Raw genomic sequence first — 16,035 nt, forward strand, 5'->3', positions numbered from 1 at the left:
TGTCCACAGCAAACAGAAGTTGGCTATTGATTTGTTTGATCTTTAAAGATCACTGCTGACCCAACTGCACACACACACAGCAGTTTGCTGCAGCAGCTGAATAATTCTGCCACCGCATGAAAACTGTGTTTCAACCCGTCGATGCTCTACGTAGCTCGTCAGGGCTTTCATCTCAACGTTGCTTTCATGTGCCATTCTGTGCTCAGCGGTGCACATTCTCTCAGCAAGTCTTTGACATTAGCGCACTGCTTGTCATCTGGAAGTCCACATCAGTGTAAATTCATGATCCTACACTTACTACAGAACGAATACCGAGCTCCTCTTAATGTGCCAGATAGGGGCTTCTTATCTATGGCCATCACCTTTTCAGTTCTCCTCTTTCTCTCTGGTCTGTATTGCTCTTTGTTCCTCATCCTTGCCCCTCGTCTCCCTTTCTTCACTCTCCTTTTCTTGCCCACTTCTCTCTCTACGTGTCCTTTTTCCATCTAGCACTGCTATCCTCTGACACTCTAAATCAGGGTGTCATAGATAATGTGTCGACCTCGCTATCCACCTCAGTTAATTCTCTTACCCTTGTCTGTGTGTCTCACTGCCTCCTTTGTGTAATGTCTTGAGCAATGCAGGAGGCCATTTTGTCACCCCAATTCCACCCCTCCACTATCACCAAAATGTCTACACCCAGATACACTTATTCTCATCCTGGCAAAGATGAAATCCCAGATCTCTCCCTGTGTCCACCCACCCCTACATTTTTCATGCAATATCAGTCTCTGTGTTTGTAAGAAAAGCTTCCCTTTCCTCCCTTCGTCCTTAGACTGTACATGCAGCATAGGAGCAAAGATTTTCTTATCAGCACACTCTGTGTCTTTTCATGTCTTTTTTGGACCCTGTGTTTGCATGGGAACATGCAGGAGTGCCATGGAAACTGCAGGAGTAATTTGAAAAATCACATCTGTGCACCTTCTTTTCAAGCTGGAGTTTGTGCATGAGAACATGGATGCAAATGTTTGAACGGTGAGGGAAATATAGAAATGGTAGCGAGGGTTCACACTTGACTTCACACACGTACTGCTATTTCTGTGGCTAGGTGATAAGACTTTTGAAGCAGTAACATTGTCAAAGGATTAGTTCACTGTTTTTTCCTTCACCGACCCTATTAAGGTATTATTTTTTAATATTTATAATTGTGCGTAACAAAGCCTGGCTTCAGCTGCAACAGCTTAAACACAGTTCAAACCTGAGGCAAGAAGACGCACTCAATAAAGGCAACGTAAATTGATATTTTCAGAAGAACATACAAAGACATCTCTGATGTCATGTTTTTTTATAGTCAGCACAGTTACCTTTATTGCACTCTGTTTAAGGCTTAATAAGCTACCTAGGTTTCATTAAACAAGCAGAATCTGGCAGCTTGTGCTTTTTCAATTATAAGAAACATATTAATGCATTCTGACTGGAAAAGGCAACATTCAGGGTATTTTAACCGTGTGGCTTTGGATATTTATTTTGTTACATTAGTTTGTCTGTGAGTGAATAAGTGCACATCCTGAGCACAGTATCCTAGGTGATGCTGCGCCTGTGATCATGATTTCTCCGCAGGCTGTAAATCTCAACAAAAGCAGTGAAATTAATGGTCAATGGCTTCATTTTTCGCTCTGTGTGTGCGCGCTCACGCACGTGTCATATTTTTATATGTTTGTGTGCTCACAAAACCCACAACACACACTGTCCCTCCACACGTTTGCCTCACCCCCCCGTTTGCTGCTCTCAGTGGACTTGATTTACTACACACACACCTCACCCTCAACTACTGGACAGGATCATAAAAGTAAGGCTTCATCGTCTCTGGACGCTAAAAAAAACACATGGATGTTTTTCACCCACCAAAAGGGCAATAAACTCTGTCTCACAGGGAGTAACACACTCGAGTGGTCGCCTCTGCACGGCAGAAATAGCTCACACAGCCCACCTGCCATTCAGTCTCCGTTTTAGAAACAAAATCTGTGTTTATAGTTGACCACGGTATATATCCGATAAAATCTGTTGGCATGCACCTATTCAACACTACAGCCTTGACGGCACTGGGCTCATTGCCAACAGTATACTGTGATGAAAATTTTTCTTCTGCCTCTGTTGACCTCCAGTAACAACAAATCAAACCACCAGCTGGTCATTGAATATGGCTATTTGCATTGGTTTTCACACAGTCGAAGTCAGATGCACCAGCAAACATAGACTCGCCTTCACCTCTTCCTCCAGTCCACCGACACCTTCGGCACCTTATCTTCTTGATTTATGTTTCTTGATATTCCAAAGGAAATTCACATGTACAATGCACTGTATATAAAATGTTTTCTCGGTAAAGAAAAGATGGTCTATTTAATCACTTAATTAGCAAAGATAATATGCCAAATATTAAAGGTGGGGTGAGTTAGCAGCCCTGGCCCCTAATTCAGCTTTGTCATAATGAGCACGGCATCACTCCCTGCACGGATGATGTGCTGTGTCCACCTTTGACTCTGCATCTTGTCCAGTACTTCTATTTGACATTAGGACCAAACAACTCTCTGGCCCTGACTCATGTTGACTCACAAGGCAGCACGCTCCCAGGCCTGCTTAGAATAGCCTCCTGTCTGCTCCACTAGCACACTGGCTAGTGCTCACACAAAAATGCTACCGCATGCACTGTGTAACACACATCCCTCATTTGAACTAGGGATGCGGATGTAGGCGGTTTCTGTAATCAATTGCTGGCTACAATGGGTTAATTATTGATAATCAATAAATCAATATAAGCTTAGAAAATACAAATGAATGAAAACACAATTGAGGCAATAATTTTGCAGCAAAATCACAGATAAATTAGAGGTGTTTTAACCAAATAATGTTGCCACTCGAAAATCTGCATTGATATTCAGCAAATCATGAAAAGTTCCAACATTAAACATGATTATACACAACTTGCAAGCTTTTCCTTTAAACATAAATGACATGAAATTCAACATGCAAGGCACTTCTTTCAATCAATGGAATGAGCATCCTGAAAAAATGCATGTATAATGGGCTAAGAAGCACCTTTTTATAATGTTTTTTTTTTTTTTATTATTTAATCACGATTTTTAAATTCCAACATTAACACTTTAATATACATTTTAGGAGACACTGATTAGCACAATGTAAAACAGTTGATAAATGGCTGATGCAATTGAGATTACAGTGCCTATTGGTCTAGGTCATTTTAATGTAATAACATTTTATTACAGCCTTCTTCTGTGCCTCAGTGCATAGTAATTTACAATGAGGAAAAAAAAAAAATCTAATTAAGAGATTGCATCAAAATAATTGGGTTTCAAAATGTCCTCGGAACCCTTTTAAGTTGAGAATGAGCTCCTTTTGAATGGGAGGGAAAGAATATTGTTTGTTTTTCGCTGCTGGTTTAAGGGCTTTGGCCTGTTAAATTCAGTGTCATCCTGCTCACGTTGGAAACACATACGCAGACACACACTTGCACTGTGGCAGTCAATGTCCCTGCAGTTCCATTTGTGCTGACCTCTTGATCCTCCCATCCTCTCTGCCTTCATATTCACCGGTCTCCCTTCCTGAAGTACCCCCAGTAGTCCAGTCCATTACTGGTATCAGCGCTTCTTATCTGCGGCACTGTGCTATGGCAACATCACACTCTATCTCCCCCCACTACCACCACACCCCTTGTGGTGCAGTCTAGGCCATTCACCAATCATGCGGGAGCCATGATGGCCAGGCTATATATCCCCCATTCCATCTGTAGCTGGCACTCTTGCATCACATTTGCTCTGCTTACTCCACTCCTAAGCGCCTTTGCTCTCTCTTCCTCTCACTCTCACTAGGTTGCTTTCCCCTCTTTTGGTAGCTCCAACTCTACTTCTTTCTTATTTTTTTCTCCTATTTCTGTTTTATTTGAACCAATTTTCACTTCCTCTGTCTCTTCCTTTTACTTGTTTTTTTGCCTTTTTCTTTCTGCGTCTCCCTTCATACTTATCTTTTGATTGTGGGCCTGATCCTACCTTAATTCCCTTCCCCTTCTCCCTCACCTCTCATTTCTCATATCCTTTTCTTTTAGTCTCCCAGAAACACTTATGTGCCATCAGCTACCTTATCCAGGCCTGCCACATTTCTGTGTATGTCTTGTTTTTTTTTTCCATTGCTGACTGCTCTCTGCTTCGTAGATCTGCTCTGTCTGCTACTGTTTTCTGTTTTGGCTAAATGTTTCACTTTTCCTTGCTCCCTAATAATTTCTTTCTATCAAACTATCGTCCTTTCCTTCCCAAGTTTCTTTTCTACATCTTCATTTCTATATAACTATATTTCTTCTGCCCTTTCCTTTCCCTTCCTCCCCAGGCTCTATGAGCTGTCAGTGAGTAGGTCCATCTTGCCTTGCTTCCTCTTTCAAATGGCTTCATGATTGCTAATGAAGCACACAGACAGACAAAAAAACAACCCCATGATGCGGAGGAGGAAGGGATGGAGGGAATGTTTCCCATGGAGACGGGCCCCTCAGTGGCTGGCTAGCTGATTGACTGATTGATGACCCTGTAGCCATGTTGACTGGTTAGTATGAAGGAGACTTTTATATCAGAGTGCAGCTTAATGAGTTCCCACATTGCAAAACATACATGTAGCATAAGACACACCATACTGTGGCAAAGGAAGGATGGGGAAGCTTACGCTAGAATGCCATAACACCGCGTAACGCTCCATACAGTGCGTACATCTGTTCATACAATTGCTCCACTCCATCTAACCCATTTACACTATCCATCTAGATACAACATACTGATATCTACTCAATTTCACTTGTTTGAACATTCCTCTCACCTGCTTCACATTAGAGACGATTGGAAAACCACCGCCTGGCTTATCTATGTTATTAAAACAATTACAAGTAAACAGGAGTGGGAGACAAAGGCATGCTGCCTGAGGTATGAGTCAGCGTAGTGACAAATGGTCAGTACAGTATGAAATGGGCATGTTTTCTTTTCTTTTTTCCCCCTATTTTTTGAAAAGATTGTCTTTATTGGAAAGCTGCTTGTAGAGAGGCAGGCAGGCTGGAACCAAACCATGAATGTTGCAGTTATGTGGTACACGCCTCAACCATTTGGGGGGCATGTTGAATATGAATTCTGCTCTCTCTATTCCACTTTTTATGTTACCTCTCCTGCTCTGTGCAGCTGTCATTGGTGTCTATCCTCGATGTTTCCCAACGCACAACAGAAAACATAGCTGGCACAAGAGTCAATGACATACAGTACATGGACACATACAGACAGACAGACTTGCATTGTGATCTATCTAGCTCATTCTTGCACCTGCACAAAATGAGGGCAGAGTCATCAACAGACATGGCATAAAGGGGAGGATGGCGAGAGCTGTAGTTGATTTGATTTTGTCTGATTTCTTTGCCAAAGTGACCCATTGTGACAGCCCTGGCACACTGCAAGTTATTTTTATCCTAATTCGATGGCCGTTGGTGAAGGATGGTGAAATTTTCTTTCTGAGATATGATGCAGTCATGACCACTTAGTATGTAACCACACCTAGGCTAAATCTGGGTCTAAAAATACTGTTTATTGTATTGCAGTTTAGGCATAGATGTAAAAGTTAACTTTCTCATGTCTCTCTTGCCCTCACTGTCTTTACGTGCCAGATGTACTTGTTCCCTAAGATCACACACACAGTCCAGTGTGCTGCCTTTTAAATGTTTCCAGGAAGAACATTTTATGCTTTCCTTTTTGAATAATTGGTTATTCTCTGAGATATATTGTTTCTGCGGCACTGCATAATTTTGTCATTGATGTTTTTAGCCGAGAAGTTGTCTCCCCTCATTGGTATCATCATATCCACCCCAGTCTCATAACGTAGCACAATAGTAGAAGACATTCAAATTAGATGGCATAAGATGTGTTTCCAAGCACAAGATATTATCTAAATCAGCTAAATGTGGAAAAACACAAAAACTCCCTCTTCAGCTGTCCTCTTTAACCTCTATCTCTTACTCTATTTTTCTAACTCCCTCCCTTTTTTTGTCAACCCCTAATTTCTCAGCTGGACTGTCACCCTCACAAGCACACATATCACAAGCTCTCAGCTAACTGCTACACTGTTTTTGTGGTGTGCCGTGTCAACCTTGCATTCTCCTGTTTTTCTTCCTCCTCTGCTGTCTCAAATGTCGAAACTTTACAGCATTGGAAAAGCAAACCTTGATATTGTTCTTGTGGCCCTCACAGGTCTCCATTTGCCACACTTAATACTGGCTGTGTAAACTGATGTCTTCAACTACACTTCTAGGCCAGAGCTTTGCCTGCCTGCACAGGCCTGTGACTGTGGATCTGATAATGTAATAGATGACCGGAGGCTAGTTACTGGAGTTTTTTGATTGTTAGTTTATTGTACAGATTTACTGAGGTTAATGAGAAGGGAGTATCCGCGTTGGCTGTGATGATTATGGCCCACACAGCTTCCAATCACTCCCCTGGAGTTCTTTTGTAGCGTTCTCTCTTTTATCTCATCTATATGTTGCCCACTCCAAACATTTTATTCTGTTATTTTGATATGTGTACCCAGGGTAATTTGCATCACCTTTCTGTCTCATTTATCATTTTAAAGAAAACTGCCCCCTATTAAGTGAGAGGAGAGAGTTATAGTAGACAGCACAGCATTGCTTGGTCAATCCTCTATACTATGGTTTTCAAAAAAATAAAATAAATCTCACCTGTCTAATACATGTCTACTAACCACTGTGTATGTTGTATGTTATCTTTCTTTGTTAGGCAGAGAACTGTGAAGCTATATTATGATCGAGAGGGGTGATATTGTCAAAGATGAAAAATGCACAGTTAACAGCGAGACCCAAATGCATTTGTCACCATAAAAAGCCCCCATACTGATTGATGAAGGCACAACAGCTGGCAATGCAATGAAAAGTGAAATGAGGATCTATATTTTTTGGCAAAGTGCAGGACAGTGTTAACACCCAAACAGTATTTCACCTTAATTTATCACCTTTTTCACTCATTAGATACATGATTAATAATACCATTTCATAATGTGGAAAATGAGCTAGGTAACACAATCAGCTTGCATCATTATAAAGCATTATGTAATGAGCATTTCACTTAACATTAGATGTTATGATAGCACTGCTATACTTGTCTGTGGGCATAACATTGCTTCAGCATTTAACATCTTAACGCATTTGTAGAACTCAAGAACTTTGATTAAATACATGCTTTTGATCAGCCACACCTTGATGAAGCACCATGACACTCACTGGTGGTGTAAAATAAAAACTGAACAAACTCTTGTATTACTGATAAAGAATATAGTAAATGAAAGTGTTAAAAGAATTTTTAAAAAAGCACCATCCACTTCTGCACTGTGATTCATTCTGCCTGAGTCATTCAGCACACGTAGGGTTAAAGTATAGCTGCAGCGTCTTACTGCAGTGTCTAAAGCATTTGGCTGATCGTTACAGTATACGCTAGGAGAAGAAGCAAAGGGGAAAAAAACATCTCTCTCTAATACTTCCTTTTTTCTTCCAAAAATCCTTTTTATTGCATTTTATAACATTTGGCACAGTACAAATTCTTGGTGCTTTTACAAGATAAACCTGTAAAGATCGACACTGACCTTTTTCGGTTTTTGTTAAAGAAAGTCTTTTCAGTATAAATATTTTCTTATCACTGCATTCTCTGTAGCATGGTGTAAAAATCACACAGAATGCCCCTTTTTAAAACAACACTACCCTCATTTGTCAAAGTCAAGACAGCATCTTAAACAACTCATTGTTTTAAATAGAAGTTACAAGTTAGAAAATAGTTTCAATTTCTTTTTAATATATGTTTCTCTATCACCAGCCCATGGTAGTTTCAATTTGTCCATATATATATATTTATTTATAAGCATGTACAACAAGAAATCATCAGTCTTTTTAAGTTTGCACTCTGTACAAAAAAGTAGTTCCTGTCCTTTTTTCGTTGTGCATTCTATTGCATGATTTTATGAGGAAATGACGAAGGGCAGCGTGGGACAGGGGTGGGTGGGAGCTAGGGGCCTAGGGAAAGGAGTGGGAGCCTTTTGGGGGGGCCTTCTTAAATCTGAGTCTCCTGTACCTTTTCCTTGGTGTGAGTTTTTATGACATAGGGCTCAGCCATTGCCGTGATGGTGCTGGGCAAGGTTCGAGGCAAAGAGTTCCCAACATTGTTTTCTGTCCATTTAGCCCCATGGCCAGTTGGCTTGTAGGTGTTGTATTTGGGCTTTAGAGTGCTGTAGTCCACCTTATGCGGGCTGTAGTCCATTTTGTGTGGACTGTAATCAAGTTTAGGTCTCTGAGTGTGTGGACTAAAGTCAGACTTGAAGGCGCTGTAATCCGCTTTGTGAGGGCTGAAGTCGGTCTTGAAGGCGCTGTAATCGGCTGCAGTCTTATGGGGGGCGTAAGGGTCCTTGGGTTTGTAGGTAATGTCAGTTTTAGATCTCTGGGCACTGTAGTCTGTTTTGGATTTAGGCTGAGTGCTGTAGTCAGGCTTGTATGGGCTGTAATCAGGTTTAGGTCTTGGATGAGTGCCAAAGTCGGGCTTGAATGGACTATATTCAGCCTTGGGTTTATGCTGTGTGTTGTAGTCCGATTTTAATGGGCTGTAGTCATGTTTCGGTTTTGGTTGGGTGCTGTAATCTCGTTTGAATGGGCTGAATTCAGATTTCTGCCTGGGATGAGTACTGTAATCGGGTTTGAAGGGGCTGTAGTCTGTTCTAGTTTTTGGGTGAGTGCCAAAGTCTGGTTTGAATGGGCTGTATTCTGCTTTAGGTTTGTGAGTACTGTAGTCCTGTCTAAATGGGCTGTAGTCAGGCTTTGGTCTATGAAGGCTAAAATCTGGCGTAGATTTGTGAGTGCTGTAATCTGGGATGAATTTGTGGCTACTGAAGTCCATATTTGGCTTATATGTGGTATACTCAGCCTTCGGCTTGTGAAGGGTGAAATCAGGCTGGGATTTGTATTCGGCCTTGGGTTTGTGAAAGCTGTAGTCAGTCTTGTGGCTGATAAAGTCCAGTTTGTGTATGCTGTTATGGTCCCGTATTTCAGGCAATGTGAGAGCTGTCTCTTGAGCTGCAGACGCTGGTGGTGGAAGGTCCTCCTCATCCACCTGAATAATCTCCACAGTGCGAGCAGCTGCCACTGTGCTCCTCTGCTGGTGGCGCTTTCTCAATTTGTAGAAGGCGATGAGCATGACAGCAGCCAGCAGAGTCACCGCCACAAAGCAACCAATTATGATCTTAGTGGTCTTCATCACTTCATCTAGGCTCGGACCAGACTTAGCTGGCTTGCCAGTGGCACCTTGGGGTCCTGGCGCCACAGATGGCTTTGCTGCGCCTGGTGGGCTATCAGTGCTTTGCAGCAGCACAGTTGGTGTGGAGATGAAGACTGGCTGAAAGACGGAAGGAGAGGCTGTTGTCGTTGTTGTCCCTATGCCTACCCCTCCTCCTCCAGCTACCCCAGCCCCTGCAGCAGCAGCTGTGGTTGTGGTGGTTTTAGGTTTGGGCATCTCAGTAGTTGGCCCCAAGACCTCCACAGTCACTGTGGTGAAGTAACTCAAGTTGGATGTATTAAGCTCAGCTGCACTCACATTGAGGTAGGCCGAGGCGTTGGAGTTCCCAGCTGCATTGGACACCATGCAGATGTAAGTGCCTGTGTCTGCTGCCAGGACATTTGAGAAGTTAAGGGTACCATCGTTGAGCACTGATATTCTTGGGTGACCAGAGGCATGTGTCAGGATAGTCCCATTGGGTAGGAGCCAGCGCACTGAAGACATTGGGGCTGTGCGGCAACGAAGCTCAGCTACTCGCCCTGCTGAGATGTTCAAGTCCCTTGGCGCATCAGCGATAAATGGTGCAGAACACTGGATTGCAGCGCCCTCACCTCGGTCCACCTCAACCAGCTGTCGACCTCTCATGCTGGCAGGTGAGTGACAGCGTCCACAGCAAGTTGAGTTAGTCGGGATGTACTCCCTTAGCCAGCGTGCTAACCATACAGCATCACAGCCACAGTTCCAAGGGTTATGGTGGAGATGGAGCTCCACCAGGTACCTGAGCGGGGAGAACAGATCATGTGGCACAGCGCTCAGATTGTTATGGGCGAGATTAAGCTCCACCAATAAAGAGAGGTCGTCGAAAGCATTGCGCTCTATCACTGTGATTTGTGAGTTCATCACCCATAGTTTTTTCAGTGAGCGCAGGCCTTTGAAGGAGCCTGGCTTTATCTCTGTGAACTGATTTTCAGATATCTCAAGTTCCTCCAGGCCCTTGAGGGGACTCAGGTTTGGCAGATCACCCTTTATGTTGCACATGCCCAGGTTGAGGTACTTGAGGTTTTGTAGGCCCTCAAAAGCTCCTTCTGAGATGTACTCCAGTTTTCGTAACTCTCCCAGGTCCAGTCGCATGAGGGAGGGCACCCGGTTGAAGGCATAGGAGGGGATACTTTCAATGGGGTTATTCCTCAGCCACAGTTCTCTAAGTTTAGACAGGTACTCAAAGGCCCCACTGGGCACCACCGTCAACCGGTTGTCGAACAGCTCCAGTGTGTTGAGGCTGGTAAGTCCATTAAACGCGCCCACCTCAATCTGCCGTATGGCATTTCGCCCAAGCTGGAGCACCTCAAGGTGGTGCAGGTGGCGGAAGGAGTCAGCCTGCACCGCCTCGATGGCGTTTTCCATTAGATTGAGGTGTCGCGTGTTGGCAGGAATGCCAGGGGGCACACGGGTGAGGCCACGTCGGGTGCACACCACCTTCCCTTGCTGATTACTGCAGGAACACTGCGGTGGACAGCCCTGGGGTCCCTGAGACACCGCCGCCCCCGCCAAGGCCAGGGAGGCGCTGCTCCACGCTCGCGCCATCAGGAAGACTACACAGAGCAGGGCGGCTTTCCTGGCACGATGCACAGCTACCCGCCCCAGGAGACTCATGATGTGGCACGTTCATAATTCAGCATCATCTGGGGGGGAGGTTGGGGGTGTTTGGGGGTGGTGCTTGGGGGCTTGGGGGACAGGAAAGGTAGCTGGTTTGCTGGTAGTGGTGTTAAGGGGACCAGAGTAAAGAGGTTAAGGGAACTGAAGAGGTCAAGGAGGGTATGTGGGTTTTGGATGCTTGCTAAGGGGCAAGAGGGCTTCACCTATCCTCAGTTAAGCAATGCCTTTATTTCCATGAACTGTGCTCAGGGGCAGAAAGAGAGGGGAGGGTAAACAGGGCTGCTTTTTCTGAAACATGTGTATGAGAAGGACATGATGGTAAATTAAGCAACCAAAAACCGTATTACAAGACAGAAGGGAGGATAGGGTGTTACAAATTGATGCAAAGAGGGGTTGAAACACTAGACACCTACCTCAAGTTATTATTACAGGTCCTTGAACTGAGATATATAGCTTCCCTCCTGTTTGCAACCAGAGAGAGCTGTGGTATTCACATCAGATGTATGTATTCCCAAGAGAAGCAAAGAAAGCCTTTTTATATTTGCTCTGTCAGAACAGGCATCAATGCCAAAGAGCTTAACCAGAGCTATTTTGTAAATCCACACATCCAAAGAGAAAGGTTCGAAGGCCCTTTGTGAGTGTTTTTTTTCCTTTCCTTGTTGATTAGAAAAAAGAAGAAAGAAAAAAAAAAGATTGCAGATAGGAATCCAGTCAGGCTCCCAAAGCAGCAGTGCTCCCTTGCTCGCTTCTTGCTGTCGGCTCCTCTTCTCTTGCTTGTCCTTGGAATCCGACAGTTGATCCCCCTGCTAGACACCTTACCCAGGTCTCCATAGCACAGGCGACCACACAAACACACATGCACAATTTTTTGTGCACCAAAAGCCAAGACTGAAAGGACAAAAAGAGGGATGTAGGTGGGGATAGGATTGGAGAAGATTGAATGAAAATTCCACAGTCCTTTCAAATGTTCTTTGCCTTTTCTTTGCGATGGTTAGCAAGAGAGAGTGACAAACGGTGATAAAAAACAGACCCCCTCCTCTCTGTATTCCACTGTTCACTTTTTAGTGGTCAATCAGTTGGTCGGTTGGTCAGTCTGACAGCCCTTCTCCCTCTCTCACTTTCTTCCCCTTGCTCCCCCTCTCAATGTGGCGTCGTGTCCGCTTGAATGTTCTTATTCTTTTTTTTTTTTCGTTTTTTCCTCCAGGAATGCTCGGTGGGGGTTGAAAAGGCTAGGCGACACACACTGCCTTCATTAGCTTCTTCCTCCTCTTAACTAGCCACACGCTCCAGCCTCGGCAACCGCGGTGGCGACAGCAGCAATTGCAAACGCACACACACCATCCCTGCGAAGCACACAGCAGCAGTAGCGAGCACACACAGCAGCAGCTGCAGCCTGCCTCCCTTGCACTTCCCAATAATCCGTCAATTTCTTCAGAGAGGGAGTGGGGTGGGGGATGGAAGGGGGTGCTGGGAGGAGTGGGGGTGTTGTAGCTGGGTTGATCGAGGTGGGTTAGAGGGAGGAGGGGTGGTGCGCAGTTTCTCCTTCCTCTCTCCGGCTTCTTTTCTTCTTGTTTTCCAGTTCTTTTTTTTCTCCTCCTCTCCTCGTGGTGATCAGTACCCCCTCGCTAATGCAGCGTCCGACTGGGGAGAGGAGCAAGACAGGGAAGGCAAGCGCTGGCCGAGCGCGCGGCTTACAGGCGTGACGTTAACAGTAGCGTCGATGTGGAAAGGATCTGTTGTAGCAGCAAAAGAGAGAGCGTGCGCCGGCTTGGATCCCTCTCTCTCTCGCTCTCTCTCGCTCTCTCTCTCGCTCTCTCTCTCTCACTCTCTCTCTCTCTCTCTCTCTCACTTTCGCTCTCTCTCACTCTCTCTCTCTCTCTCTCCCTGCCTCCCTCCTGCTCTCTCTGCAGTGTCCTAAGGTAGTTGGGTGAGCTCAAAGCACTCAGACCTTTTTAGAGATCTACCTCTTCAAAAACCAGTTTGCTCCTGCTGTCCTCTACTCTCTTTTTTTAATGCTCACAGTCTCTTGTTCTGTGGCTTTCTGGGGCTTTGTGTGGCTTAGGGGAATAGACAGGCAGTCCAAGCAAAAGACAGAGATGGACAGTGGCATCCCCACAGCAGCCAGATTTTAACCCCCTCCTCCCCAGCAATAATCCAACCATTCCAACGTGTCTGGCAAAGCTTTCTAGCATTGCTGTAGTGGCAAAGGCAGGCAGATGGGACACTGTTTCTCTCACTCTATTGCTTCCTCACTCTCTCATGATGCCCTCTCTCTGTGTCCACCCTCCCCCCCCACCCTACTATTTTCTCGCTCTCTCTCTGTCTCTCGCTCTGTCTCTCTCTCTGTCTCTCTCTATCTTGGATTTTCTTTCACCTTATCTCCCTTTGCTCTCTCACTCTTTTCGTTTTGTCCTTTAGTGGAAAATAGAGGAGCATGAATGGACTGCTGACGCATCGTGCTCCGAGCAGTGCTTTGCACTGTGCTCCCCCCCTGCTGTCTTTCTCTGCTCACTCTTTGGCCGTCACTGTGTCACTCTACTTCATCTCTTTCTGACTATGTCTTTATATCCTATCGACTACAAGCTTGCATTTTTGTCATCGGTGTATCTCACCAAATCCAGTCTGCAGTTTTGTTTTTTTGGGTTGCTAGGACATTAAGTGCACTTTTGGCCATATCCATCTCAATCTCTCCTCAGAGCAACAGAACTAAAAGTTTAGAGTATAAGTTTTTCATTAGGTTGCTTTAATTCCCTCTATTATATGAGGCTTTAAGAAGTGATTTCTGGCTTACATCTTATAGAATCAAAAGACACAGCAAAGTTTTGTGCTTTGTGTCTACACCTTAGGCTTTTTTCCCACTCTATGTACCCCCCCTCCATCATGTATGCCTTTGCAGGTAGTTAGAGCACTCTAAACAGGCAGGCCTTAACCCTCAATTTGAGCACAAACTGTCGCTTCAAGAAGCACACAACCATAAAGGTCATGTTGAGGAAGGCGAACAGGAGAAAACAAGACATGCTTTACCTTCCTGCCGCAGGAGAATAGGCAAAACAAATGCACCCTACTGTCCCATCACCCCTCTTTCTCCAATGATTTGTACAAGCCTCATGTCCATTAAACTAGGAAGCAGTGTCGGTAATTGATAGTAGGTAAAGCTAGCTGTGACAGGGCTGCTACGTGTGTGTGTGTGATTTTGTGTCTGAGCTAGAGAGTAAGCGTGTGAAAGAGAGAGAGAGAAAGAGAGAGGGAGGAGAGAAAGCACGGCAGCTAGAAAAGGTCACACTGCCTGTAGCGCAGTACGTTATTCCCACCGGCACAGGAGTATAGAGCCAACTCCTATATTATACACACACATACACACACAGACTTTCTCCTTGACTTCTCTGCAGTTGAATAGGAATGGGCTTCAATGAAGCACATGTAACAGTGAGGTGGCAGCCACAGGAGTATAGGGGGGGATTTTCCTTTGTTAAGAAAGAGGCTATTTCCTTTCCTTTCCACAGGGATTCCCTAGCACCGCGTCCATGTGGAGAGTGATATCAAAGGTGTGCTGCACTACTGCATCTTCCTCACTGCATTCTCCAAGCATGTGAAAACATGAGATAATGCAGGCATATATTCAAGCAGGCATGAAGAAGCAGGCTATTATACAAATGCAGGATGTGCGGCAAACGAGCTGCTCAAAACAACATCAACATTTTATTGATCTATTGTCAGTTAAGCCAGCTGCAAATGAAGGCTTGTGGATCTCAGTGTGATTATTGATCACACACAAAATCAGATCTAGTACAGTGTGCTCACTGGCACTGCTAGCTTTGTTTGTCTGTCAGATGGTGCCTTTGCACTGTTCCGTTGGTGTGCTGTGCCACCATTTGATGAGCAAGTGACCCCGAATGAGTTCAGGTTGTGTTTTACCCACCCAGCACAGCGCATCCCAGACCACTATCTAACCAAAATCATCCATTGACCCATAACATGACCTACGCTGCCAGGGTAGCTCTCTCATTTTGGCCCTCACCCTGTTCATTTCTCTCTTTCCTGTCTTTTCTATTCCCACTTTATTTTTGTCTGTCAGTGGACACTCGGCTTTCCCACTACTGATGAAGCCTGGGTCACGGCCTGCCAAACTCTGTAATGCTCCACTGACCAAATGTGGTCAACCCCTTGCGTTATAGTTTGATCCTGGCCCGGAATGGCCAACATGGCTTGATGGTCAGCCAAACTCTGTGATCACGACAAGGTTTTCTCAAGGTCCAACATGTCTGTGTGTCTGTGTGTGCTCAGCTCACATGGCATTCCTGACATTGGCAGAGAGGTGAACCAGAAAAGCCATCAGCTTGTGGCCATCTTTTAGGGGTGTATCTGAATTCAAATCGGATTATGTCTCAGGCCAATGCAAAATTTGCAAACCTGGCTTCACTATTTGATTTGGAGTGTCTTTCGAGGTTTAAGTTATGCCAATATATCCCTACACTATCTTGACAAGAAGAGTGTTGTCAGGCCTTGCCTCCAGGACTCGCCCACCAATGACGGCTTGATGAGCTGTCAGATTTGTGGGACCTTCATGCGGTCATGCCAGCCTCCGCCCCTGCTGCGCGACCCCTGCCCTTTCTGCTTTACCCAAGGCTTTATTGAGGCACCCCCCCTGCACCAGGCCAGGAGGGGACTGGGGGTAGTTCGGGGGTACCACACGACCTACTTCGGTGCGGCCTTTCCACCATTCAGCCAGCATGCTCAACGGGTATATGCAAACATTTCAGAACCCATCCCCTGAGGTGAATGCTAGCAAATCTGGGCTGCGGCCAGTCACATGTAGGTCAGCAGCCTGTGTCTGTTTGCATGTGTGTGCGTGTCAGTAGTTCCATTTGGGTGAATGGCCTGCAGTGCGATATAGCAGCACTGACACTCTGAGTTGTGGAATGAACAATCGAAAGATAGATCCAATGATAATGTCATTGCCTCTGCCATTGCCATGATCAAGGATTTACAGTATATGCCCTCTGGCAATCCATATATTTTTTTTCTATTTGTGTATTTGTGT

At 45.0% G+C, this 16,035-nt stretch overlaps 2 protein-coding genes across 2 annotated transcripts in view; one reads left to right on the top strand and one right to left on the bottom strand.

Moving 5' to 3' along the window:
• snd1 (staphylococcal nuclease and tudor domain containing 1) overlaps positions 1 to 16,035 on the top strand; it is a 174,947-nt gene that overhangs the window by 69,046 nt on the left and 89,866 nt on the right. The gene's annotated exons all lie outside the window — the stretch shown is intronic.
• lrrc4.1 (leucine rich repeat containing 4.1) lies at positions 8,127 to 10,991 on the bottom strand. Its single transcript, XM_073480846.1, has 2 exons — positions 8,743 to 10,991; positions 8,127 to 8,640 (listed from the first exon to the last, which is right to left on the bottom strand). The coding sequence occupies exons 1-2, from the start codon at positions 10,989 to 10,991 to the stop codon at positions 8,127 to 8,129; spliced, it is 2,763 nt and encodes a 920-aa protein (XP_073336947.1).

Source organism: Pagrus major, chromosome 14 (assembly GCF_040436345.1).
Source record: "Pagrus major chromosome 14, Pma_NU_1.0".
NCBI lineage: Eukaryota > Metazoa > Chordata > Actinopteri > Spariformes > Sparidae > Pagrus > Pagrus major.

What these genes read in the sequence shown, in the direction of transcription:
- lrrc4.1 (XM_073480846.1), bottom strand. Translation starts at nt 10,991, where the DNA reads ATGAGTCTCCTGGGGCGGGTAGCTGTGCATCGTGCCAGGAAAGCCGCC. An exon ending in CCCGATTACAGTACTCATCC is followed by an intron (nt 8,641 to 8,742) that starts CAGGCAGAAATC and finishes CAACACACAGCA; the next exon opens with TAAACCCAAGGCTGAATATA.